Genomic DNA, 25,965 nt, shown 5'->3' on the forward strand with positions numbered 1-25,965 from the left:
ATACATATGTTACAATAAATAGTAACATTTTACTATAGAAATTCGTTCCCGCAATAATGATTATCGCCTCCGCCCGTGAGATTATCACGGCACGTTAGGGCGATTATGGCATAATTGCTTGACGAAGACGAGTGCACACGGACGTCATTTTCACGAAAATAAAAATGACAGCCGTATACTTGATAGGCAAACATTTAAACATTAAAAGTTTTAAAGGGATTAAAATGGAACTATCGGTGCAATAATAGTGAATTTAGTTTTACCAATAATGACACCTTCCGGGTTTCAGTAATGAGTACTACCCAAAACCGTACCGGGTGTTTTCATTCGTTAAAGGTCATAAAGCAGTGAGACAAGGAAATGTATTGTTGAAACGTTTTGTTTTTACTTATTCGATGAGAAATGTTAATTATTCCAGCGAAATGGCTAGGGTCATTCTAGCCGAGATTCTTATGGGACTGCTCCTAGGCTTTATCGACCCTAGCTGTGCTCACCTTGAAATGAACATCACAATCAGCCGATGTAAAACAGGAAATATTTGAAGAATGGAAAAATTACAGGCTTATTCTGAAAACACGTATGAAAAGGTTTGCTATTTTGATTTCCAGTCACTCGTTATTTTTCGCACCCAATGGCATTCAAACCCATTATGTTATTTCGCATTTATAAGACTTTCAGATACATGCTATTTTTATGACATTTCCTTCATTATTCCACAAAATCATGTTTTTAAATCCATTTGAAATCATTGATAAATGACAAAACATTTGTATTATACAGAAAAATACATGGTTGACCATGGCTTTTGGTTGATAATTGCCCAAGTGAAAATAATTGCCCACGGGCTAAAGCCCTCGGGCAATTATTCCTTCCACTGGGGCAATTAAATTTTAGAGTGCGACTCTTGGTGCATTATCAATAAATAAATGGCAATAAAAGTTGAAGGCAAGTGTTCATTTAAACTAGTTTCACAAGTAAATGTCACAGGCAAGTTATGCTTTACTAATTCAACGTCACCACGTAACTGACACAGGCAAGTATTGGTTTACTAATTTAACTTCAGCACGTTACTGTCGCAGGCAAGTACTGGTTTATTAAATCAGTTTCAACACGTAACAGTCGAAAGCAAGTGTCGTTTTACTTATTCATCTTGAATTGAATTGAGGTTGAATTGAATTGAATAGAGGTTTACTAGAATTTAGGTTTACTGGAATGTATCACTTAGGTTTACTGGAATGTTATGACATATCTCAATAGATAGCTATTAGCGAAAAGCAAGTTTTCGTCGTTTACCTCTGTAAAGATATTTGCGCTTGGCATGTTTGTTAAAGGACCCCTTTAAGAAGTTGAAGAAAAATATGTTTGTCTTTGATTCCAAGCAATGACAATGTAAAGGTGGCTTAAACATACCTGCCTGTAGCTTCTTTCACAGTACTTGTTTGAACGTCCTTAAACATTTCGTCTTCGTGTTATTAGTTTGTATGATTGTTTTCGAAATATTCTTGCTTGTCAACGATGACTAGCAAGTTTGTCTTGCCTTTATTGATTAATGCTTTAGAGAAACTCATTCACGGACATTGCATTATGGTTGTTTTCTCTCAATGTAGCCTTTTGTTACGAAAATATGATTGTTGCTATTCCGATCAACCTCCGCCAAGTATGTGTAAACAAACAAACAATGATGTTATGGCCCTGGAAATATATGTGATCAATAAGTATATAATTATTAAACTTATTTTTTCTCAACATGTTTTTACCCCTACCTCAGGTAATATCGGGATATGTTTATTGTGTTTGCTAACGAAAGGAACTTGATATTATTCCATTTCAAACAGTAAAATGAAATTCGGAACCGATATTCAAACTTGGTGAAAGTGGCTGGTAATTCAAATTGCATTTTACATTAGTCTTTTAAGTAGAACTCTGCGGAAATGTATGGAAAATATCAGGGGACTATTATACTATCCTTAATAAACGAGCAATGGAACATTTTCCAATAAATAGTACTAGTATTTTAGTTGTGCTTTATATGCTTCATATTTAGGATGGTGTTTCTGACGTCTTTGTTTTGAAAGGGGAAGACAATCTTGTCTTTAACGCTGCACTCTCAAAGATTAACCGTTTTGACAAAAAACATATTTAGATTTGGAATGAGCAAATGTTTCTTAAATGTCTGACCACCAGTGACATAGAACAGATGAAAAAATATCATTTTTTTCATATTTTCTGTCAAATGATGATGTTTTATGGCTTAATAGACTATTAACGCCTTACAAAAATATGATATGATATTTTTGAAGTTTACCAAAGAATAGAGAATCTGTTTTATTGTAACCATGCCGAAAGCCTTTCAAAGCTTTAAGCGCCTTGATTTTTCAAGAGATTCTTGCTTGTCAACGATGACTGGCAACTTTGTCTTGACTTTATTGACCAATGCTTTAGATGAACGCTTTCACGGACATTGCATTATGGTTGTTTTCGTTTAATATAGCCTTATTTTTACGAAAATATGAATGTTGCTATTCAGATCAACCTCCGACAAGTATGTGTACGTGTCACAAACAAACGAAATGTTATTACTATGGAAATATATGTGATCACTAAGTGAATAAGTATTAAATTGATTATTTCTGTAATATACATAAGCAGATTTGAAGCCTCGAGATACATTTAATTGAATATAACATTGAAAACAAAGTGTATAATAATATCAAAACTTTTCAATCTCAAAAACTGTTTTTAAAAAGTGTACTTACTTTCTGAAAGAACCCTTTTAACTCATGTGCATTTTGTTATAAGTATATGCTGACCTTTTAACTTTTCAAACACTATATAAAATAAAGATAAATCCAAAAATAAAATATCTAAACATGTATTTTACCCCTACTACAAGTTATATATCGCGTTATCTTTATTGTGTTTGCTAACGAAAGGAACTTGTATTATTCCATTTCAAACAGTAAAATGAAATTCGAAACCGATAATCATTCTTCGTGACAGTGGCTTGTAATATAATTGCATTTTGCATTTGTCTTTTAAGTAGAACTCTACGGAAATGTATGGAAAATATCATTGGACTATAATGCTATCCTTTATAAACGAGCAATGTAAAATTATCCAATAAATATTAATAGTATTTTAGTTGTGCTTTATATGCTTCATTATTAGCGAGAATACTCCTTGCCTAGTTAGGATGGTGTTTCAGACGTCTTTGATTTAAAGGAGAAGACAATGTTGTCTTAAGGCTGCGCTTTCAAAGACTGACAAAAAATATGTTTAGATTTGGAATGAGCAATTTTTGCTTAAATGTCTCAACACCAGTGACATAGGAATGATGAAAAAAGATCAGTATTTCATATTAACGTTCAAACATGACACTTTATGGCTTAATACATTACTAACGCTTTACAAAAATACAAAATGATATTTTTGAAGTTTACCAAACAATTGAGATCTGTTTTATTGTAACCATGCCGAAAGCCTTTCAACGCTTTAAGAGCTTTGAGTTTACAAGAGATTCTTGCTTGTCAACGATGACCGGCAAGTTTGTCTTGACTTTATTGACCAATGCTATAGATGAGACCGATCTCGGACATTAAATTGTTGTTGTTTTCTTGGAGTATGACCTTATTGTTACGAAAATATGATTTATGCTATTCAGATCAACCTCCGCCAAATAAGTGTAGTGTCACCAAAAAAATAATAATGTTATGGCTATATGTAATGTGCAATGATATATTTCTGTTGGTCTGCTACCCATCATCGAAAAACAGTTGCATGCATTTCAACTATAATTGCATAAAGAAAGTAACTTGGTAGATTTGCTTCAAGTTAACATGACGAAGTATATAAAATGTGAGGTATAATATAATATAATATAAAATATTTTGTGCCGAAAAAGTAAATACATGCATGGACTTCCAAATGCAGCAGATGAGGTAAATATGTTATTTTTTCTTTAAATACGTTAAACGTAGCAAAATAGACAACAAAAGAGAGAAAGACAGCATTAAACAATGTTTAATGCCAGCGTATTACAACTTCTACGATTGTTTGTCTTTCTTAGAGAGAAGGAACGACAATGCTGATCGAGAATACACATGGTGTTCATCTATTGTTTTGCCGCTTTCTGATTGGTCAGTACGATATGTCGATTAATATTAAGCATGGGGTAGATCCAGGGGGTCCAACGTGTTTTGTGTTTTCCGAATTTTAAGTGAGGGAAATGTGTGATGCGGAAAGAAATGGCGGTGTTCGAAGGGATTTTGGTGTTCCGGGGGGATATTTTCACCTGGTAAGTGAGTTATATAAATTTTCTCGCAATATAAATACGCCTACCCGGAGGCCACACGTGTAAGCTTCTCTCAGCTTTTTAACCCACTTTAATGCCTTTTGTCTTTGGCTAAGTGGATTACCAAAAATGTAAGTAATGGGGACAAATATTATTCCAAACCATGAGAAAATACGTATGCTAATACCTTCTTGTTATTTGTAATAGTGCTTACTGTTTCGTCAAGTTCACTTTCAAAAACCAGCCTGCGAAATTTGGTTTAATGTAAGCACCAATTTGATTTTCTATGAAGTGTATTGTCTCATATTTATACGTTAAACCGACCCTCTTCCCAAAATGGTGAGAGATAAACTCACTGTAAACAAGTTACAATTTCTGGTGCCTGTTTTATGCACACATGGACCCAGATTTCATACTTTGTCATCATGACAGACTTCCAATATACATATTCACGCATTAACAAGTTGATCAAATTGTTGACAATAGTATTAGCGTTAAACGAGGATAAAATCATTAGCGATGGATATATTTTAGGTTCATGTAACGAACACCTGGACCCAATTACACAAGAGAAATAAATGTTATATGACTAACAGAGCAAGCAGTTTTCGGCTGTATGATCGGTATGTTACTGCAAACTTAAAAAATCAATCCTGTATAGATAGCAATATAATGTTAAAAAGGGTTTAGAACCTTCTCACACTATATTTTTTATTATGTATTATGTAATAATGCTTCACAGATAATCGAAAATAACTATTTTGGTACTTGTTATCAGCGTCTTAAAACGAACATTTAAGAATGACTATGAAAGGTCAATACAAATGTTTACCTATGTCTGGATAGGTAGAACTAAAACGCCACTCGAAGCATAACGTGACAGTGCCATACCAATCGTAGACCACTTTAATGCCTTTTACCATTGGCTAAGAGGATTACAAAAATGCTTGTACGTAATGGGGACAAATATTATTCATAACCATGAGAAACATACATATGATAATACCTTCCTGTTATTTGTAATAGTGCCTATTGTTTGTTCGTCAATATCACTTTCAAGAACAAGCCTGCCTCGAAATTTGTTTTAAAGTAAGCAGCAATTTGATTTTCTGTAAAGTGTTTTGTATGCAAGTTATAGATAAAAATTACAATATATATATGTGTAGGCATGAAAAGACTGTGCAGTTGTCTTCAATGTAAAATAACGCATTTCCATAATAGAAAGGCACTGACCGTCTTCCCAAAAGGTATAGAGAAAAAACAATGAAAATAAATAACAACCTGTTTAATGCACACATGGACATTCATGCGAATAGCTTCTGAAATTATAAAACCCAGAGTTCATTCTTTTTCATCGTAAGAGACTTCCAATATATACGAGTATATATTTATATATTCACGCATTTTCAAGTTGATCAATAGTATTAGCGTTAAACGAGGATAAAATCATTAGCGATGGATATATTTTAGGTTCATGTAACGAACACCTGGACCCAATTACACAAGAGAAATAAATGTTATATGACTAACAGAGCAAGCAGTTTTCGGCTGTATGATCGGTATGTTACTGCAAACTTAAAAAATCAATCCTGTATAGATAGCAATATAATGTTAAAAAGGGTTTAGAACCTTCTCACACTATATGTTTTTATTATGTATTATGTAATAATGCTTCACAGATAATCGAAAATAACTATTTTGGTACTTGTTATCAGCGTCTTAAGACGAACATTTAAGAATGACTATGAAAGGTTAATACAAATGTTTTACCTATGTCTGGATAGGTAGAACTAAAACGCCACTCGAAGCATAACGTGACAGTGCCATACCAGTCGTAGACCACTTTAATGCCTTTTACCATTGGCTAAGAGGATTACAAAAATGCTTGTACGTAATGGGGACAAATATTATTCATAACCATGAGAAACATACATATGATAATACCTTCCTGTTATTTGTAATAGTGCCTATTGTTTGTTCGTCAATATCACTTTCAAGAACAAGCCTGCCTCGAAATTTGTTTTAAAGTAAGCAGCAATTTGATTTTCTGTAAAGTGTTTTGTATGCAAGTTATAGATAAAAATTACAATATATATGTGTAGGCATGAAAAGACTGTGCAGTTGTCTTCAATGTAAAATAACGCATTTCCAAAATAGAAAGGCACTGACCGTCTTCCCAAAAGGTATAGAGAAAAAACAATGAAAATAAATAACAACCTGTTTAATGCACACATGGACATTCATGCGAATAGCTTCTGAAATTATAAAACCCAGAGTTCTTTCTTTTTCATCATAAGAGACTTCCAATATGTACGAGTATATATTTATATATTCACGCATTTTCAAGTTAATCAATAGTATTAGCGTTAAACGAGGATAAAATCATTAGCGATGGATACATTGTAGGTTCATGTAACGAACACCTGGGCCCGATTAAACAAGAGAAACTTCAGTTATATGACTAACACAGAGGGCAGTTTTCGGCTGTATGATCGGTATGTTACTGCAAACTTATAATAAATCCATTCCTGTAAATATAGCAATATATTGTTATAAAACCTTTAGAATAAAACTGTATTCTATTTAAGGAGTTTAAGTATAAATTTTCATCGAAGCTAAGGTGACTTGTTTATGGATTTTATCTTATCGGTTTATATTGTTTCTCCCACAAATGATTTGTCCTTGTGTTATAACATTATAAATTCAGATTTATAGTAAGAAATATTATTTTGCAATAACCTGTTTCACAAACGTTGTGAGAAAAAAAATAAGTTTAAACTGACATTCTGATTTACCAAGCATTGTACACTATTAAAATAGTCGTATCATGTGTGTTGGTTTGTATCTTAAAAACAAATTACTTCATAAAATTAAACTAACAGAAACACTTAAATGTTGTCGAAGTACCATTAAGGTCTTTAGAAATCTCCCGGTGGGACAAATTAAAGGCCAAGGGGCTTTATTTTAACAAACATTGCAGATGCTTCTGACAAGGTTTTTCATCTGTATGCATCTGCTTTTAGTCCAGATTTCTTCATATTAGTGAAAGCGCCATGGCTAAAAGTGCACCGGTTTAAGGGGAGATTAATGGCCTTGTAGGAAAGAGGCAATGAACCTAGAGAAGAGACAGTCTTGACCCAAATTACGCGGTTTTAATATTAGCTTTGGCGATAGATATACACTAACAAATTTGGTCATACGCTTACACATGATAACGGAGGATGGAAGGGGGCAACTGCTGGGCACAATATGTATTGCAATCGGAAAACCTCGACCAATATCCCCGCCATACTTTAAACCTCGGATGTATGCCGATCCATTAGTAAAAGTAGATCGTAAAACCAAAATGGCAGAGACCCCTACAAAGTTTGTGTTTGGCTGGTCTAGTAGTATATATTTAGTGACAGACAGGCGACTTGACGGAAGATTAACGACGCAGCACGAATTTAATTGAATTGCTACGCGATCTACTTGCTGTGGAATTAAATGTAAATAATTCTGACATTGTAAACCGTCCGTATACATTCAAGGTTTGTTGATGGATGAAGTACTTCGATATAATATCTCACCGTGTTGACATCTTGCTGGGTTGGGAGGGGGGTAGGGGTTCTATCGCCTTTGGCTTTCTCACTTTCGGCGATCAGACGGATTTTAACTTATAAAGTGAATTAGTGTTTAAGTATTTCTGTCAACTACAAGTCCAACAAGGCAATACCATACTGCCTTTTATGTTTAACCCTAATTACGAACCTTGTAAAAACAAACAATCCCCCGAAATAAACGAATACTTATTATGACATCCTATCTGGAACATACGCAATTATAAGATAGATTTCCACTGCAAATAAAACTTGTATTTAAGTGTGGCGATCCGGGCAATCACACAATAGGCATTTACGGAATTATAGTGAAAAGAAAATTAAAGATATTCGGTAAATCATATAAAATCTATCGTTGTTGTTGTTGTTGTTTTTTTCGACCTGAAAGCCCAAAACCTATCCGTCCGCGGACGCTTAACATAGATACAATTTGGTATGGCCTGAAGGTGAATGTAGTTCAACTATATAAATACAAGAACTCAACAACTAATAACGTTTGTTTCTAGTTACTAATGTGTCATGACGATACCTTATCTACAGTGTACTATCGAAATGAATGGTTCGCTTTGAAATTCTATATAAACCTTTGGGTCGATTGTTCAGAACTTTGTTAAAGTTAACAACGTTGTTAACGTCATTGTTGTTAACGTTCAAAGCGTAACTGGTCTGGAATTTTAATGAATACACATGTGATCTGCTGTATTTCTGACAAGATTTGAGACATTTTTTGCAGCTGTACTTTATAATATTATATTTACATATGTGCGCACATCATCAAATATTTCACGTTAAAGAGTTAACAACGACGTCGTTAATCACATATTTTAATTGATCAAAGTTCTGAAAATCAGCACTATATTTAGTAATTCATTACTCTTAATATAATTAAATTACATTCATGCTGTTGATTTATACCAAATTTGTCCAATCTTTGGCCATAAAATACATTTGACATGCATGTCCGATAAACGGCATGTTAAATATATCCGTATCCGTCGCCGAAAAAGGCCGAAGGTTTCCGAGTGTTGACAACCAAGGTTATTCGTTAACGTCAGTTTATATTGTGTAAGAAAATACATACACGCATGAAAGGTTTTCCACCAAATTGAATCAGGTAAGACATTTCTATTTAAGATCGTCTGTTTTTTGTAGTCAAAAGTTGACGTGTTGTCATAGCCTTGTTAATGTCGTCGTCGGCGTCGTCTTGCAATCAATTAAACTTATGTTATCATTTAAAAATCGTTTAAAATATTCTTATGGAACATGGTACACAAGTTGCAATACGCAATAATGCGCACATTTGTGGTAAGGTCCATAACCATGGTTTAAATAAATGTTGAGTAATGCCCCTTTTTCGCGCGAGAGAGATAAAGACGGGAGTCGGCTCTATCAACTGTCCCTTTTCAGGTACTGATAACGAAACCTCTCAATGGCAGTTGACTTTTATGAAGTCTGAACATTGCGTGTCAAAAACTAGTTCACCGGAAACACTCGATGTTTACAATTTTAATAAACGTTAAAAAACATTACGCCTGCGGAATAACTCGTCATTTAAATATCACAAGAAGTAAAGGCACAGTATGCAATCGCTGGGTAGACACCGGAAAACGCTTGATCATCATGTTGAATTTTTATAAGGTAAGTGCAATTTTTCCTAACATAACCATACATATTCTGAGACATATCAATACATTACTAACGCTTTACAAAAATAAGATAAGAAATTTTGGCAGTTTACTAAACCAATGAGATCTGCTTTATTGTAAGCAGGCCGAAAGCCTTTCAACGCTTTAAGCGCTTTGATTTTTCAAGAGATTCTTGCTTGTCAACGATGACTAGCAAGTTTGTCTTGACTTTATTGACCAATGCTTTAGATGAACTCGTTCACTGACATTGCATTTTAGTTGTTTTCTTTCAATATACCTTTATTGTTGCGAAAATATGATTGTTGCTTATCATATCAACCTCCGCCAAAACAATATTTATTGCCAGCGTATTACAACTTCTACGATTGTTTGTCTTTCTTAGGGAGAACGCCAAGCTGATCGAGAATACACATGGTGTTCAGCTATATTATATTGCCGCTCTCTGATTGATCATGACGATATGTCGATCGATATTTAGCATGATTAAATCGATTTACTTCAAAATCCGTGGTAACCATCTCCGTGGCCTAGTGGTTAAGGCGTCCGCCTACGGAGCGGGAGGTCGTGGGTTTGACCCCTGGCCGCGTCCTACCGAAAGACGTTAAAAGTTGGTACAAGTAGATCTTTTTGCCTGGCGCTTAGCATTTAAAGGGTAGTGCTTGGAAACGTGGTGTACTTCGTATTGGTTTAACCCAGGAAAGTTGTATCTCGTGTATCGCTGCTTTACACTGAGCACTGATTACAGAAATGCTTGTACGTAATAGGGAAAACTATTATTCCAAACCATGAGAAGCCTACATATGATAATACCTTCTTGTTATTTGTAATTGTGCCCCTTGCCTAAGATCACTTTCAAGAAATATCCTGCGAAATTTGGTTTAATATAAGCACCAATTTGATTTTCTGTATAGTGTATTGTCTCATACTCATGTGTTATAATAATTATATATAACTGCAAAACATACTGTGTAGTTTTTTTTAAATAAAATAACGCATTTTCCCCGATCAGCACTGAACTGTCCCTCTTTCCAAAACGGTGAGAGATAAACTCACTGTAAACAAATTACAATTTCTGGTGCCTGTTTTATGCACACATGGACATACTTGTGCATAACATCTGAAATCATAAAACCCAGATTTCATACTTTGTCATCATGACAGACTTCCAATATACATATTCACGCATTAACAAGTTGATCAAATTGTTGACAATAGTATTAGCGTTAAACGAGGATAAAATCATTAGCGATGGATACATTATAGGTTCATGTAACGAACACCTGGACCAAATTACACAAGAGAAATAAATGTTATATGACTAACAGAGCAAGCAGTTTTCGGCTGTATGATCGGTATGTTACTGCAAACTTAAAAAAACAATCCTGTATAGATAGCAATATAATGTTAAAAAGGGTTTAGAACCTTCTCACACTATATGTTTTTATTATGTATTATGTAATAATGCTTCACAGATAATCGAAAATAACTATTTTGGTACTTGTTATCAGCGTCTTAAGACGAACATTTAAGAATGACTATGAAAGGTCAATACAAATGTTTTACCTATGTCTGGATAGGTAGAACTAAAACGCCACTCGAAGCATAACGTGACAGTGCCATACCAATCGTAGACCACTTAAATGCCTTTTACCATTGGCTAAGAGGATTACAAAAATGCTTGTACGTAATGGGGACAAATATTATTCATAACCATGAGAAACATACATATGATAATACCTTCCTGTTATTTGTAATAGTGCCTATTGTTTGTTCGTCAATATCACTTTCAAGAACAAGCCTGCCTCGAAATTTGTTTTAAAGTAAGCAGCATTTTCTGTAAAGTGTTTTGTATGCAAGTTATAGATAAAAATTACAATATATATGTATATATATGTGTGTAGGCATGAAAAGACTGTGCAGTTGTTTTCAATGTAAAATAACGCATTTCCAAAATAGAAAGGCACTGACCGTCTTCCCAAAAGGAATAGAGAAAAAACAATGAAAATAAATAACAACCTGTTTAATGCACACATGGACATTCATGTGAATAGCTTCTGAAATTATAAAACCCAGAGTTCATTCTTTATGATCATAAGAGACTTCCAATATATACGAGTATATATTTATATATTCACGCATTTTCAAGTCGATAAATAGTATTAGCGTTAAACGAGGATAAAATCATTAGCGATGGATACATTGTAGGTTCATGTAACGAACACCTGGGCCCGATTAAACAAGAGAAACTTCAGTTATATGACTAACACAGAGGGCAGTTTTCGGCTGTATGATCGGTATGTTACTATAAACTTATAATAAATCCATTCCTGTAAATATAGCAATATATTGTTATAAAACCTTTAGAATAAAACTGTATTCTGTTTAAGGAGTTTAAGTATAAATTTTCATCGAAGCTAAGGTGACTTGTTTATGGATTTTATCTTATCGGTTTATATTGTTTCTCCCACAAATGATTTGTCCTTGTGTTATAACATTATAAATTCAGATTTATAGTAAGAAATATTATTTTGCAATAACCTGTTTCACAAACGTTGTGATAAAAAAAATAAGTTTAAACTGACATTCTGATTTACCAAGCATTGTACACTATTGAAATAGTCGTATCATGTGTGTTGGTTTGTATCTTAAAAACGAATAACTTCATAAAATTAAACTAACAGAAACACTTAAATGTTGTTGAAGTACCATTAAGGTCTTTAGAAATCTCCCGGTGGGACAAATTAAAGGCCAAGGGGCTTTATTTTAACAAACATTGCAGATGCTTCTGACAAGGTTTTTCATCTGTATGCATCTGCTTTTAGTCCAGATTTCTTCATATTAGTGAAAGCGCCATGGCTAAAAGTGAACCGGTTAAAGGGGAGATTAATGGCCTTGTAGGAAAGAGGCAATGAACCTAGAGAAGAGACAGTCTTGACCCAAATTACGCGGTTTTAATATTAGCTTTGGCGATAGATATACACTAACAAATTTGGTCATACGCTTACACATGATAACGGAGGATGGAAGGGGGGCAACTGCTGGGCACAATATGTATTGCAATTGGAAAACCTCGACCAATATCCCCGCCATACTTTAAACCTCGGATGTATGCCGATCCATTAGTAAAAGTAGATCGTAAAACCAAAATGGCAGAGACCCCTACAAAGTTTGTGTTTGGCTGGTCTAGTAGTATATATTTAGTGACAGACAGGCGACTTGACCGAAGATTAACGACGCAGCACGAATTCAATTGAATTGCTACGCGATCTACTTGCTGTGGAATTAAATGTAAATAATTCTGACATTGTAAACCGTCGGTATACATTCAAGGTTTGTTGATGGATGAGGTGCTTCGATGGAATATCTCACCGTGTAGACATCTTGCTGGGTTGGGAGGGGGGATAGGGGTTCTATCGCCTTTGGCTTTCTCACTTTCGGCGATCAGACGGATTTTAACTTATAAAGTGGATTAGTGTTTAAGTATTTCTGTTAACTACAAGTCCAACAAGGCAATACCATACTGCCTTTTATGTTTAACCCTAATTACGAACCTTGTAAAAACAAACAATCCCCCGAAATAAACGAATACTTATTGTGACATCATATCTGGAACATACGCAATTGTAAGATAGATTTCCACTGCAAATAAAACTTGTATTTAAGTGTGGCGATCCGGGCAATCACACAATAGGCATTTACGGAATTATAGTGAAAAGGAAATTATAGATATTAGGTAAATCATATAAAATCTGTCGATGTTGTTGTTGTTGTTGTTGTTTTTTCGACCTGGAAGCCCAAAACCTATCCGTCCGCGGACGCTTAACATAGAAACAATTTGATATGGCCTGAAGGTGAATGTAGTTCAACTATATAAATACAAGAACTCGACAACTAATAACGTTTGTTTCTAGTTACTAATGTGTCATGACGATACCTTATCTACAGTGTACTATCGAAATGAATGGTTCGCTTTGAAATTCTATATAAACCTTTGGGCCGATTGTTCAGAACTTTGTTAAAGTTAACAACGTTGTTAACGTCATTGTTGTTAACGTTCAAAGCGTAACTGTTCTGGAATTTTAATGAATACACCTGTGATCTGCTTATTTCTGACACGATTTGAGACATTTATTTCAGATGCACTTTAAAGTTTATATATTTACATATGTGCGCACATCATCAAATATTTCACGTTAAAAAGTTAACAACGACGCCGTTAATCACATATTTTAATTGATCAAAGTTCTGAAAATCAGCACTATATTTAGTAATTCATTACTCTTAAGTCTTAATATAATTAAATTACATTCATGCTGTTTGATTTATACCAAATGTGTCCAATCTTCGCCCATAAAATACATTTGACATGCATGTCCGATAAACGGCATGTTAAGTATATCCGTATCTGTCGCCGGAAAAGGCCGAAGGTTTCCGAGTGTTGACAACCAAGGTTATTCGATAAAGTCAGTTTATATTGTGTACGAAAATACATACACGCATGGAAAGTTTTCCACCAAATTGAATCAGGTAAGACATTTCTATTTAAGATCGTCTGTTTTTCATAGTCAAAAGTTGACGTGTTGTCATAGCCTTGGTATTGTCGTAGTCGGCATCGTCTTGCAAACACTTAAACTTATGTTATCATTTTGAAATATTCTTATGGAACTTGGTATTCAAGTTGCAAACACTTAAACTTAAGTTATCATTTTAAAATATTCTTATGGAACTTGGTATACAAGTTGCAAACACTTAAACTTAAGTTATCATTTTAAAATATTTTTTATGGAACTTGGTATACAAGTTGCAAACACTTAAACTTAAGTTATCATTTTAAAATATTTTTATGGAACTTGGGTTACAAGTTGCAAACACTTAAACTTGTGTTATCATTTTAAAATATTTTCATGGAACTTGGTATACAAGTTGCAAACACTTAAACTTGTGTTATCATTTTAAAATATTCTTATGGAACTTGGTACACAAGTTGCAAACACTTAAACTTAAGTTATCATTTAAAAATCGTTGAAAATATTCTTATGGAACTTGGTACACAAGTTGCAATACGCAATAATGCGCACATTTGTGTTAAGGTCCATAATCATGGCTTAAATAAATGTTGAGTTATGCCCCTTTTTCGCGCGAGAGAGATAAAGACGGGAGTTGGCGTTCGCTTCGTGACGCCCTTGTTTCTTCGAATGATGATGTGTTTGCTAACATTATAGTTAAATACTCAAATCTGTTACTAGTTTTAAAGTGACATTTTCTTACTACTGAAAGTTTGTAATATTGCATATAAATAAAAAGTTCACCTCGACATATGCAAATTCAGAATTAATTACATGTTGAATGAATGTTAAACGAATCTTTTTTTCACGAAAGTGAATCCTTATAAGTGGTCCATTGTTCTTCATGTTCTTAACATGACGTTATTATTTCAGTCCCGTCATTAGACGTCTTTGATGTTATATATCGACTGTTCCGCTTCAGGAGTTTTACGGTGGCGTTTTCTGTTAGACGTTTGAAAAATGTACGTGCATTCTTGATTAACAAAACAGTTTAACATGGAAGACTAGGGACGACGCTTTAAAATACATTCTTGCTGTAGAAAGGAAAGACACAACGCTTAAGAAACAACTTAAACCAAAATTGGAATACTTTCAAATAAATCAAAGACGGAATGAAAGTTATACTTACATTTATAGTCGTGTTTTGTGCTTTTGGAGCCGTCCTCGGCCAATGGAGTCGCCAACAGCCCTACTATCAAAGTGGACCAGACATGACGATGGCACTTCTGTTAGGGCTAGGTAGGGAGCCTTTTTGTTATCAGGTTCTTGAAAGTAACTTACACTCGTAATTTTCATATTATTGATGATAATATATATATTCAGTATTGTTGACACTAGTTTATTGTTATAAAACGGTTGTAAATGTCGGGTTATTGAAGATAATATATTTAGTACTGTTTACACTAGTTAAGTAAGATAAACCTGTTGTAAATGTCGAAGTATTGATGAAAATATATTCAGTATTGTTTTCACTAGTTTAGACGTATAAACCGGTTGTAAATGTCGAAGTATTGATGATAATATATTCAGTATTGTAAACACTAGTTAAGTTAGTAGTATAAACGGTTGAAAATGTCGGATTATTGATAAAATATATTCAGCATTGTTTACACTAGTTGAGGAGTATAAACCGGTTCAAAGTATCGGGTTATTGATGATAATATAAGTGTTTTATTTCATAATACAATAGACAATATGTCCATGAGTATACATATTATAAAACGTACATTAATTGCAAAATAAGTCATAGGTCGTAAGACATGATGTATTAACAGCGAAGAGGATATGTTTTTTACTCATAATACATATGAAACGTTTTTCGTAATTCAAACGCTTTATACACATACATCGCTAAATTTCTATTCACAACAGCTTTCTGAGAGGTCATCAACTCAATAAACTTAAACATATTCCGTCTTTTAAAGTAATATGGTTTGATATACATTTCATATACATTTCTCGTAGTTCAGCATACAACTGACATTCAAGTAAAAAGTGGTATTCGTCTTCAAGAGTGTTACAAAATAAGCATGTTCTTTCATTATAAGGTGTTGCTGTTGGTTTATGCCATCTACCTGTTTCGATGCTCAACATATGACTTGACATTCTTAACCTAGACAATGCATATCTATATTTTGTTATATTTACATTACACAAATAGGGTTGTAATTCAAAAAACGAGACATGCACGTAATTTCGAGCTCTACTAGACTCTCTGAGCTCAGACTGCCAAATTTGTATATAATTATCAGTAGCCCTTCTTTTAAACATATTTAGAAACAAATTTATGTCACCAACACCTTAAATAAGCCATACATCATTAAAACCTAATGCTTGTAACAACTGTCTTACATTGTAAGCCCAGGACTTGAAATGTGGATTTTCCTCTAAGTGCATACAAAGTTTATCATACATAAGTTTAACATATTTTACAGTGTCCATTGTTACAATCTTTAACCAATATCTTATGACATTAATCGACCTTTTACATAATAATGAGGTTCTTCCAAGTTCACCATAAACAAAGTTATTTTGGGTCTGTAATCGCACTCCTAACAATTCTTTACAAAAACGTAAGTGTATTCGTTCAATCTGAAGAATGTTACTAAGACCCCATATTTCCGATCCGTAACTCAAGACTGGATAAATAAGTTTATCGAAAAGATCCAATCTATGCTTAATTGAAATGCAAGGATATTTAGATATACAACTTTTAAGCCTAAAAACCGCCTTAAGTGCTTGTCCTGCCAAGCATCAAAGGTTTTTGAAAAAGAACCTCCAGGTGTGAAAACTATACCAAGGTAAGTAAATCTATCCACTATGTCTAATTCTCTACCCTTATACATAAATTTTACATTTCTACTTAATCTTCCTCCTTTTCTAAACACCATAACCTTCGTTTTTTCTGGATTCACACTTAATTTCCATCTTTCACAATAATTTTCTAATAATAACAACCCTTCTTGTAATCCTGCCTCTGTATCAGATAGCAAAACTATATCATCAGCATAGAGTAATATAAATATTTTAAACACATCAAAATCAATACCTTGATAGTTATTAGTACATAAATACTCTTCTATATCATTAAGATACATTGAGAATAAAAACGGAGATAGAGATTCTCCTTGGCGTACCCTTAATAAACATGAAAAATCATTACTTAATTCATTGTTATATTTAACTTTTGACTTAACATTCATATACATAGAACGTATAATATCTAACATCTTTCCACTAACGCCAAGTTTTATCAATTTATACCAGAGTATATCTCTAACAACATAATCAAAAGCTTTGGAAAAGTCAACAAATGCTGCATATAATTTCTTATTGCTATTGTCAGGTTCTTGATGATAATATATTCAGTATTGTTTTTACTAATTTAATTAATATCACCGGAAGTAAATGTCAGTTTATTGATTATAATATAAGCATTATTGTTTACACTAGTTAAGGGCCGGCTACAATGCAAACGTCGTTTAATAATAATATGTTTAATAAAAACAATTTTTATTTAGTTTTGAGGTTCAACATTAAGCAAACATAATTCATCTATCCGTTGCCACATAAGAAGCTGTAATAAGGAGTTGAGCATTTTTTATGAAAGAAGACTTTCTCAGATTTTCAATAAAAAACAGCGTTTTCCCGATTTGACCATTTTTGGTACAAAATGTGATAAAATCTTCTTTTATAAAATTTGTACAACTTCTAACTACCCCAAAACATGTCACCAAGAATGTATGTTTTACTCTAAGAATAGGTCGTTCCTTAGAACTAAATTAAACATGATTTTTTGAAACGTTTTATTTTTTACCTTCCCCACCCACTTTTGCACTGTGGAAGGCCCTGAAGTAGTAAAAACCGGTCCTAATGTCGGAGTATTGATGATAATATATTCAGTATTGTCTTCACTAGTTAAGTAGTATAAACCGGTTCTAAATGTCGGAGCATTGATGTTAATATATTCAGTATTGTTTACACTAGTTAAGTAGTAAAAACCGGTCCTAATGTCGGAGTATTGATGATAATATATTCAGTATTGTCTTCACTAGTTAAGTAGTATAAACCGGTTCTAAATGTCGGAGCATTGATGTTAATATATTCAGTATTGTCTTCACTAGTTAATTAGTAAAAACCGGTTCTAAATGTCGGAGCATTGATGTTAATATATTCAGTATTGTCTTCACTAGTTAAGTAGTATAAACCGGTCCTAATGTCGGAGCATTGATGTTAATATATTCAGTATTGTCTTCACTAGTTAAGTAGTATAAACCGGTTCTAATGTCGGAGCATTGATGTTAATATATTCAGTATTGTCTTCACTAGTTAAGTAGTAAAAACCGGTCCTAATGTCGGAGCATTGATGTTAATATATTCAGTATTGTCTTCACTAGTTAAGTAGTAAAAACCGGTCCTAATGTCGGAGCATTGATGTTAATATATTCAGTATTGTCTTCACTAGTTAAGTAGTATAAACCGGTTCTAAATGTCGGAGCATTGATGTTAATATATTCAGTATTGTTTACACTAGTAAAGTAGTATGAACTGGTTTTAATTTTTCGATTATTAGAGATAACTGATTAAGTATTGATTACACTTAATATGTGCAAACTGGTTAAAAAGAAATGTATCAACTGATAGATGGTGGATTATAGTTTTATATTTTTTATATTAATACATCTCGCGAAATAAGGGAAGGCACATGTGATAACTTCATTATTCAACCTGTCATTTAAGTTTACTCAAATAATACATTGTTTGGTATCTGCGTGTTAAGTCCATATCAAAAAATCATTTCCCTTTTAATGCCTATTAATGGCATTATAACTTAGAATATATATTTGCATCCATTAGTGTCATAAACGATTTCAGATGCATTAAATTATAATACAGCATCTTTACAACGTTAATTTTAGATATCATTTTAAACAGAAGCCATAAAAGAGACTACACAGCTGATGATACCATTGCCAGAAAAGAAAATTGTCAAAAGCCTACATATAATTGATATCGCTGTGTACAGCGCATTAAATGGACTTGACACCAGATGATACAATTGCAAGAAAACAAAGAAAAATGTCAAAAAAGAAAAAAATGATATCGCTGTGTACAATGCGTTACATCTTATTTACTGGTGCGTCACATCTATTACGATATATGTATCTTTCACAGCTGTTACGTCCTTGGTATTAACTGAGTTTGTCCACCACGTAAATCCCAGTTAATCTAAACATAGCGTCGGTAAATGTATCTATGCTCATGGCGTGATTTCACATTCTTAATATACACATTATAAACTCGGAAATCATTATGCGCTATTTTAAACGGATAAACTCAGCTTAGACTGCGACAAAATATTCTTTTAATGATGTAAAAAGATGTTTTATCGGCCTCATACTAGCTCGTATAAATAATTCTAGGCTTATTTTAAGACGATATACTATATTTGCCGATCTAGTATACTCTAGCCGCTTTAATAAATTAAATCGTTTACGTTTCGTAAGATAATACATCGAAAACAATCATTATGTGTGAAATATGAGTGTTCCAGTGGTAATACATCATCTAAAGCTCCAACTTAAGCTTCATTGTCAACATTATTTCAAAGTGTGTCAAAAATCAGTATTTCTCAAGTTTTCCAATACATTTATTTCAGTAAATCAGCATTAAGATGTAACTGATTTTAATTAGGTGAAGCGTTTATTTTTAAACAGTAGTATTTTACACAAAGAAATGTAGACCACTAAAAATAATACAATATATTTAAACAAAATTAATGGCAGGTAGTTTACACAAAGAAATGTTTAGCCATTACGTAACGCTTTTCAAATTTCATTGATTAACTATTTATCAAAGTTTGTTCATAAAATTAAGTAAACTAAAATCAATTGCAACAGAGTTGGAAAAAATCATGGTCAACATGAAATCCGCGAGTGAGTTCTTTTAAGTGATAGCCTAATTTTAGAAGAAGCACTAAATAACGTTGGCTGACAGTTATATATATGCAAACCATCTCCAAGTCTAACATTTCTGCATATCATTATTAATCACAATGCGAAAACATATATTTTTTGACATGTAGCAAATGTTTTTGTTCTTTATACGCTTGTCAAAGACTGTCGTTGGCCAACATTTACCTCGCCAAAAATTGTAATAAGGAAATTGTTTAACGTAAACGTTAATAATCGACATAGCTTTTCTTAAGAATTGCATTAAAAGTAAAAAAGGGTGGTTAAAAACTTAAAAAACAACTTAAAACTTGTCTTAGTGGTCAACATTATATTTTGCTTAATCAGAAGTATTGCTCATTTTTTCAATTCATTTTTTTCAGTAAATCAGCAGTGAAACATTTTTGATTTGAATCAGGTGACGCGATTAATTTAAAACAGTGGCTGTCACAGTTAGGGGAAAGATAACACTAAAAACTCAAAGATTGTTAGTTTGTACTTACAAAAACAAATGATGTGGTGCGACGCACTAATACTTATATTATTTAGTACGCAATTACACAAAATAAATGGTAATACGACTGCGTCGCACCAAACTAGTTGTTTTGTAAGGACTCACTTATTGTATGTACAGATATATAGCAACATCTGATTCGAAAGTAAAGACTTACACGCACTAACCTATGACAATGACATAAACAAACGTTTTATTATAATGTATATGACAGTACAACTAATGTTGATCATCAAGTATAGTTTACTGTTCATTTAAAGGTCTGTTTTACAATTAATTGTTCAAATCTGACGCAGACAGGCGAACTATTAATTTCCATTTAGACCTTCAAATAAATCATATACGTATATTATAGTTGACATGATTTTAATACTGATACATTTCCAGTACAAATTTCATTGAAAGCGTCTTGTTACAGTGCTACTCACATAAAATTAGGCCTACAAAAATATGTCTGTTTCCTGTAACCCGACCGACCGTATTTTTTTACCGCCGACTGCAATTTTTTTATGCCCCAAAATTCGAAAGGTCGGATTTTTAGCGATCTCTGGCCTGTGATGACAACGATAATAAAAATAATTTAGCCGTGTCCAAACTCGTCGCATAGTTACAAACGTTTCCGGTTTGACATTTGTAGTATGCGTCAGTTTTGACCTGGGATATTTCGATGTGAGAGTCGGTATCATCTGAAAGGAGCCTCAATGCATGATCTGAATGTTTGTTTAAACCGCAAGAGCAATTAACACCCGAAGTTACAAGTGATTATCGATCTCGAATCTGATCGGTAACCGTGTCAATTAGCAGCACTCAAACTCAATGACGTAATATTAACTCCGCCCATTACGCAAATTAACGGATACCTTCCGCTTTTTCGCTAGGTGCGATGGTATTGAAAAACAACAATGCTAAGATATATTTTGTTCATTTATTTTAAGTTGTTTTATTAAACCTCCGGTTAATTAAAAAAATATTCTTATAAGTTTTTAATGAGTTAAAAGAAAAATAAACATTTTTCGTAGCACTTGGTCTGAAAAGCGCGGGAAACAGGTGCACGCTAACTTCCTGTCAATTTTAATGAAAGTGAAAGGAGAACTACGTAGATCGTTGTCAGTGTTACAGTTAAGCTCTATAACAAAACAGTATTGTATAACAGTTATGGTTATGCCATTTATGAAAAATACAATGTTGCAATATTGGCAATAGGAACGTTGAATGTTTTTGTTTACTTCCGGAAAAAGATAAACGTGAAAGTGAATCTGAAAGAAAGATGTCGTTGCAACTAAACAATCGCTGGTGCATATTGGAATTTGACAAGGATGCATTAGGTTACATAACGAACATGCATTAACTATATAATACGTTCGTCAGAGTCAGAACATATTTTTCCAAGTTTTGACTCTGGGAATGTTTTAATCACCTAAGTCCAATCAAGTCCAGAAAAGGAAATAAGACAAGGTATTCAAAGGTATTCTATAAAAAGTTATATTGATTATTTTTCATTGTGCTTGAGATTTTTACAGAATGAACAGTGGATCTAATACAGCAGATCTTTTTAAAACACTGGAAATTGTTATTCTTTTAAGTTGTTGAAACTATTTAATGAAGGTACTGTACGTGTACTAATTTTGCTGTTTTACTGTTTAAAAAAGAAAATGGTATTAATTTTTGATCAGTCAGTCTAAGCTTTTTTGATACAGATTCTAGTCAATTTAAACCTATTCCAGTCCAATCTATCATTTTATAAAGTATTGATTTTATATTCTATTATTATATATAACGTGAAGCACGACTATATCAGGCCTCTGTGACCTGTGTAGACCAATCAGGGTCTACACTGTTCGCTGCCGAGTCAGTAAGTAAGGTTTAAGTGTCCAAGCAGTCCCAAAGACCTGTACAATTCTGACAGCGCTCTAAGAGTTAAATGGTTTAGTCATTGATTCTATACATTTATCATTCGAAAAATTGATTTATATATGTTTTGTGGAGATTCTTGCCAGTTCACGTTGTATTAAACAGCGGTTTGATGCTAGTCAGATTTTATAGTCTAGTTATGATTCTTAGCATGTCTAGCCAACTGTTTATTTTATAATTGTTGCCATGTACATTTAATTGTAATACAACTTGATATTATTACACAGTCTATTTTAAAATAGTTTATGCAATAATATCATGTTTTATTACTACAAAATGTATGCATTTTGAAAGTTTTGTTTAAAACATTTGCCAAAAATAAATTGTCTAATTGTTATTTGATTCACTTTTTCACTGGGTTATATTTGCAAAGTGTAAAGATGAACTGCTTCCCTGGTGAACATACTGACAATGCTCAAAACCCATGTCGAACCCATGGCTTGCCCTTCAACAGGATGCATTCTACAACTGAAATACATGTACAATGGCTATCAAGCTAGCAGTTTTAGCTTATTAAAGGCAAAAAGCTTGAATCTATATATATATCACACTGAATTATTTTATTAAAAAATAATTCACCTGAAATAAACATGAATATTGGATCATTCTGACATTTTAAAACAAGAATAAAAAAATAAAAAAATCCCTACCTACCGACCCATCTTTTTTTCAGCATGTTACAGGAAACAGACATATTTTTTTAGGCCTTATTAAAAATAAATAATAATCAATAAAATTTCATCTTAAATATGAACGACTAATATGTTGATGATTCAACTCATCTCCGTACGACAAAAAAACTTAAATCAATATGAAAATTTAACGTTGAAAAATCTTCAAAATACTACCATACATCAAAAATAATTTCAACCATAATGGCATAATACTTTAAAAAATGATTAAAGGTTGTAAGTACGTGCTTTTATAAATAAATCGTAATGCGTTCATACTAACAATCACAAAGTTATTAAGTGGTCTACGTTATATTGTGTAAACTACCCACTTACTGGGCCAGCCGTTATTTTATATTTACCGCTTCACCTGATGAAAATCAATAACGGCTGCCTGCTGATTTACTAAAATGAAAGAAACTTGAGAATTACTGCCATCTCATTGGACAAAAGATAATGTTGACCACTTAATTATCACTCTAATTTGATTTCAATCACACGATCCATATAATTTGACTTCGGACATCTTGTCCAAAAACAATTATCTAAAGTGTAAGCGCAATTTTCAAATATCACTGCTCCCCAGTTTATCAGTAGCATCCTATAGCAGAACTATTTAAAGCGAGCAACAAATGGTATTCTGTATGACGCAGGGAAACCACCAGCGGATCCAGGAGAGAGGGGGTCGCACCTGGCACCCGCTCCCCCTAAAATCGTACACGTTTACTGTTATATTTTCAGTATAAGAGAAAATAAGTAATAACATAATTATGCCTTAAATGCATCTTTTCGGACAGGAAATTGTTAAACTCTGAGGGAGTGGCGCAATTAAAAAGCTAACGCATCTACGCTACGCCCCCTCTAACGTTAAAATAAGTTATTATTTGTATCAACTATCGGGTTAATACAAGGGGTATCTCCCAAAAATGGGATAACACTATTAATCATTTCCCTTGATGGATGAACTACTCTGAAAATTTTGGGTATTTTTCGTAGACTGATTTTCCCCGTATGGTTCTCATTTACCATAGCATCTGTAAATATTATTAATAAAGGACATCTCATGTTTCAGATATGAATGACCTCTTTGCCTACCAAGCCTTGACAGGGATGGGTTTTGGAATGGGTCCGATCCTTCCGCAACGACCAAGCGCGCGAAACCAAGTATTAAGGGACATAACGACGCTTCAAAGACTGGGGATTTTGGAAGGCGGCACTGATGGTCCAGATCCCGTCGGTCGAAGAGGTGGCGGACGGGCCCGTGGTGGAGAAGCCGCGGGTGAGGGTGGTCCCGGAGGAGAGGAAGCTGGAGGGAGGGGTGGTGGTCGAAGGAATCAGAATCGAGGTGGTGGCGGCGGCGGTGGTGGCGGCGGTGCAGCTGGTGCCGGTGGTAAACGTCGTGGCGGTGGTGGCGGCGCTGGCGGCGGTGCTAGAGGCGGTGCTGGATCAGGTGGAAAAGCCGCACCGAACCGTCAACGTCAGCGACCAGTTAGGGCGCAGTAAAACGGATTGTTTCAGCGCGTTACCTGTGAATGTGATTTCCGAGTGAATATGGTCGAAATGGACGCCGTTCAGATCAAGATTTCATCGACACATCATGGCAACTATCTCTTATAGGGCTTGAAGAATTGCCGGTGCCAATGTCATACTCAAAAGAGTCCTTCGCTAGGATCACCACATACATGCTGTCGCCGTTTATTGGTGTAATATGTCTATGGTAGTGAGAATGGTGTAAATGTTGCGAGTGTCGCCATTCATATGTTTGAGTAATATTTCATCGCGGAAGACAGTGAACAGCGTGTAACTTGGGGTTACAGTTTCTCTAAGTCATTTCGTTTTTTACATAGGGTATTATCATTTAATAAATTATATAATAATATATGTGAGATGCTCGAAAGCCAATATACAATACAACATAAAATACAGTGATATCGCGTTTAGTCCACGCCAAGTTGATTTCACTTAAGCCTTATCTGTTAAGTAGGTTTTGGCCCTTAGAAAATAAAGACCTCAGATTTAAAACCAAAAAATATAGCGAGAAAAATGCCTTTATGCATCTGATATTACATTTAAAGAAAGTAAATTCTAAAACAGAAAGAAATGATTAAGCATTTGTAATAATGAAAAAATAAGAATTATAGTGTGTTTGTTTATTTTTTCTGTCGACATTTCTGCCTGTTAGATATGTTTAGAAAATGCAACCTGTCGCTAAACATTGAAAAACCTTATAAAGATTCACATGTTATCTTCCGTAAATTCAGCTATGTTATTTCGATTATTAAAACTCGTTTCTGGCATAAATGACTGCTTGTTTTACATTATCGTGATGTTTGTCTTGTTGTTCTTCGAATATAAAGGGTTGTTAAAATAAAGTTTAATCATATCGTATATTGTTTGTTGAATACTTGAATATTTTATTAAAGTGACACTCTTATTCAAAATCAATACATACACAAGTATAAGAAACATAACTTTTGAGTGATACACCTTAAACTACTTACTAAATAATGCATTTATTGGGAATATCGATAACTGATAACAAGATTGTAACCGTGTATTTAATAGCTGAAAACGCATTTTTTTTAAATGATTGGTGAGTGCTAAAAGATTTACTGTTATCCACTATAGTCTCATAAGGAAGAAATACCATGTTTTCTGCACTTTTCTTTCAAATTATACACTTAAACAATTATATGAAATGTGGATCTTTAATCTTTTTAATTTGAAAAGAAAACGGTTTGAAAGAGCCTCATTTGAAGTGGTTTGTAATCGTCTGAAAACATTGTCTTTGGGCATTTTTTGTAAAAGCAGTTAAAA

At 33.5% G+C, this 25,965-nt stretch overlaps 1 protein-coding gene across 1 annotated transcript; it reads left to right on the forward strand.

The window, feature by feature from the left end:
- Positions 1-13,982: 13,982 nt before the first annotated feature.
- LOC128211299 (acanthoscurrin-1-like) lies at positions 13,983-25,531 on the forward strand. Its single transcript, XM_052915955.1, has 3 exons — positions 13,983-14,063; positions 14,975-15,340; positions 24,221-25,531. Exons 2-3 carry the CDS (start codon positions 15,214-15,216, stop codon positions 24,649-24,651), a joined length of 558 nt encoding a protein of 185 aa, XP_052771915.1. The 5' UTR covers positions 13,983-14,063; positions 14,975-15,213; the 3' UTR covers positions 24,652-25,531.
- Positions 25,532-25,965: the final 434 nt, after the last annotated feature.

The sequence above is a fragment of the Mya arenaria genome, chromosome 12 (assembly GCF_026914265.1).
Source record: "Mya arenaria isolate MELC-2E11 chromosome 12, ASM2691426v1".
NCBI lineage: Eukaryota > Metazoa > Mollusca > Bivalvia > Myida > Myidae > Mya > Mya arenaria.

Bases quoted from the DNA above. Each gene is read 5' to 3' on its own strand.
- LOC128211299 (XM_052915955.1), top strand. From the start codon at position 15,214: ATGAAAGTTATACTTACATTTATAGTCGTGTTTTGTGCTTTTGGAGCC. The intron at 15,341-24,220 runs GTAGGGAGCCTT...CTCATGTTTCAG, and splicing joins GGCACTTCTGTTAGGGCTAG to ATATGAATGACCTCTTTGCC.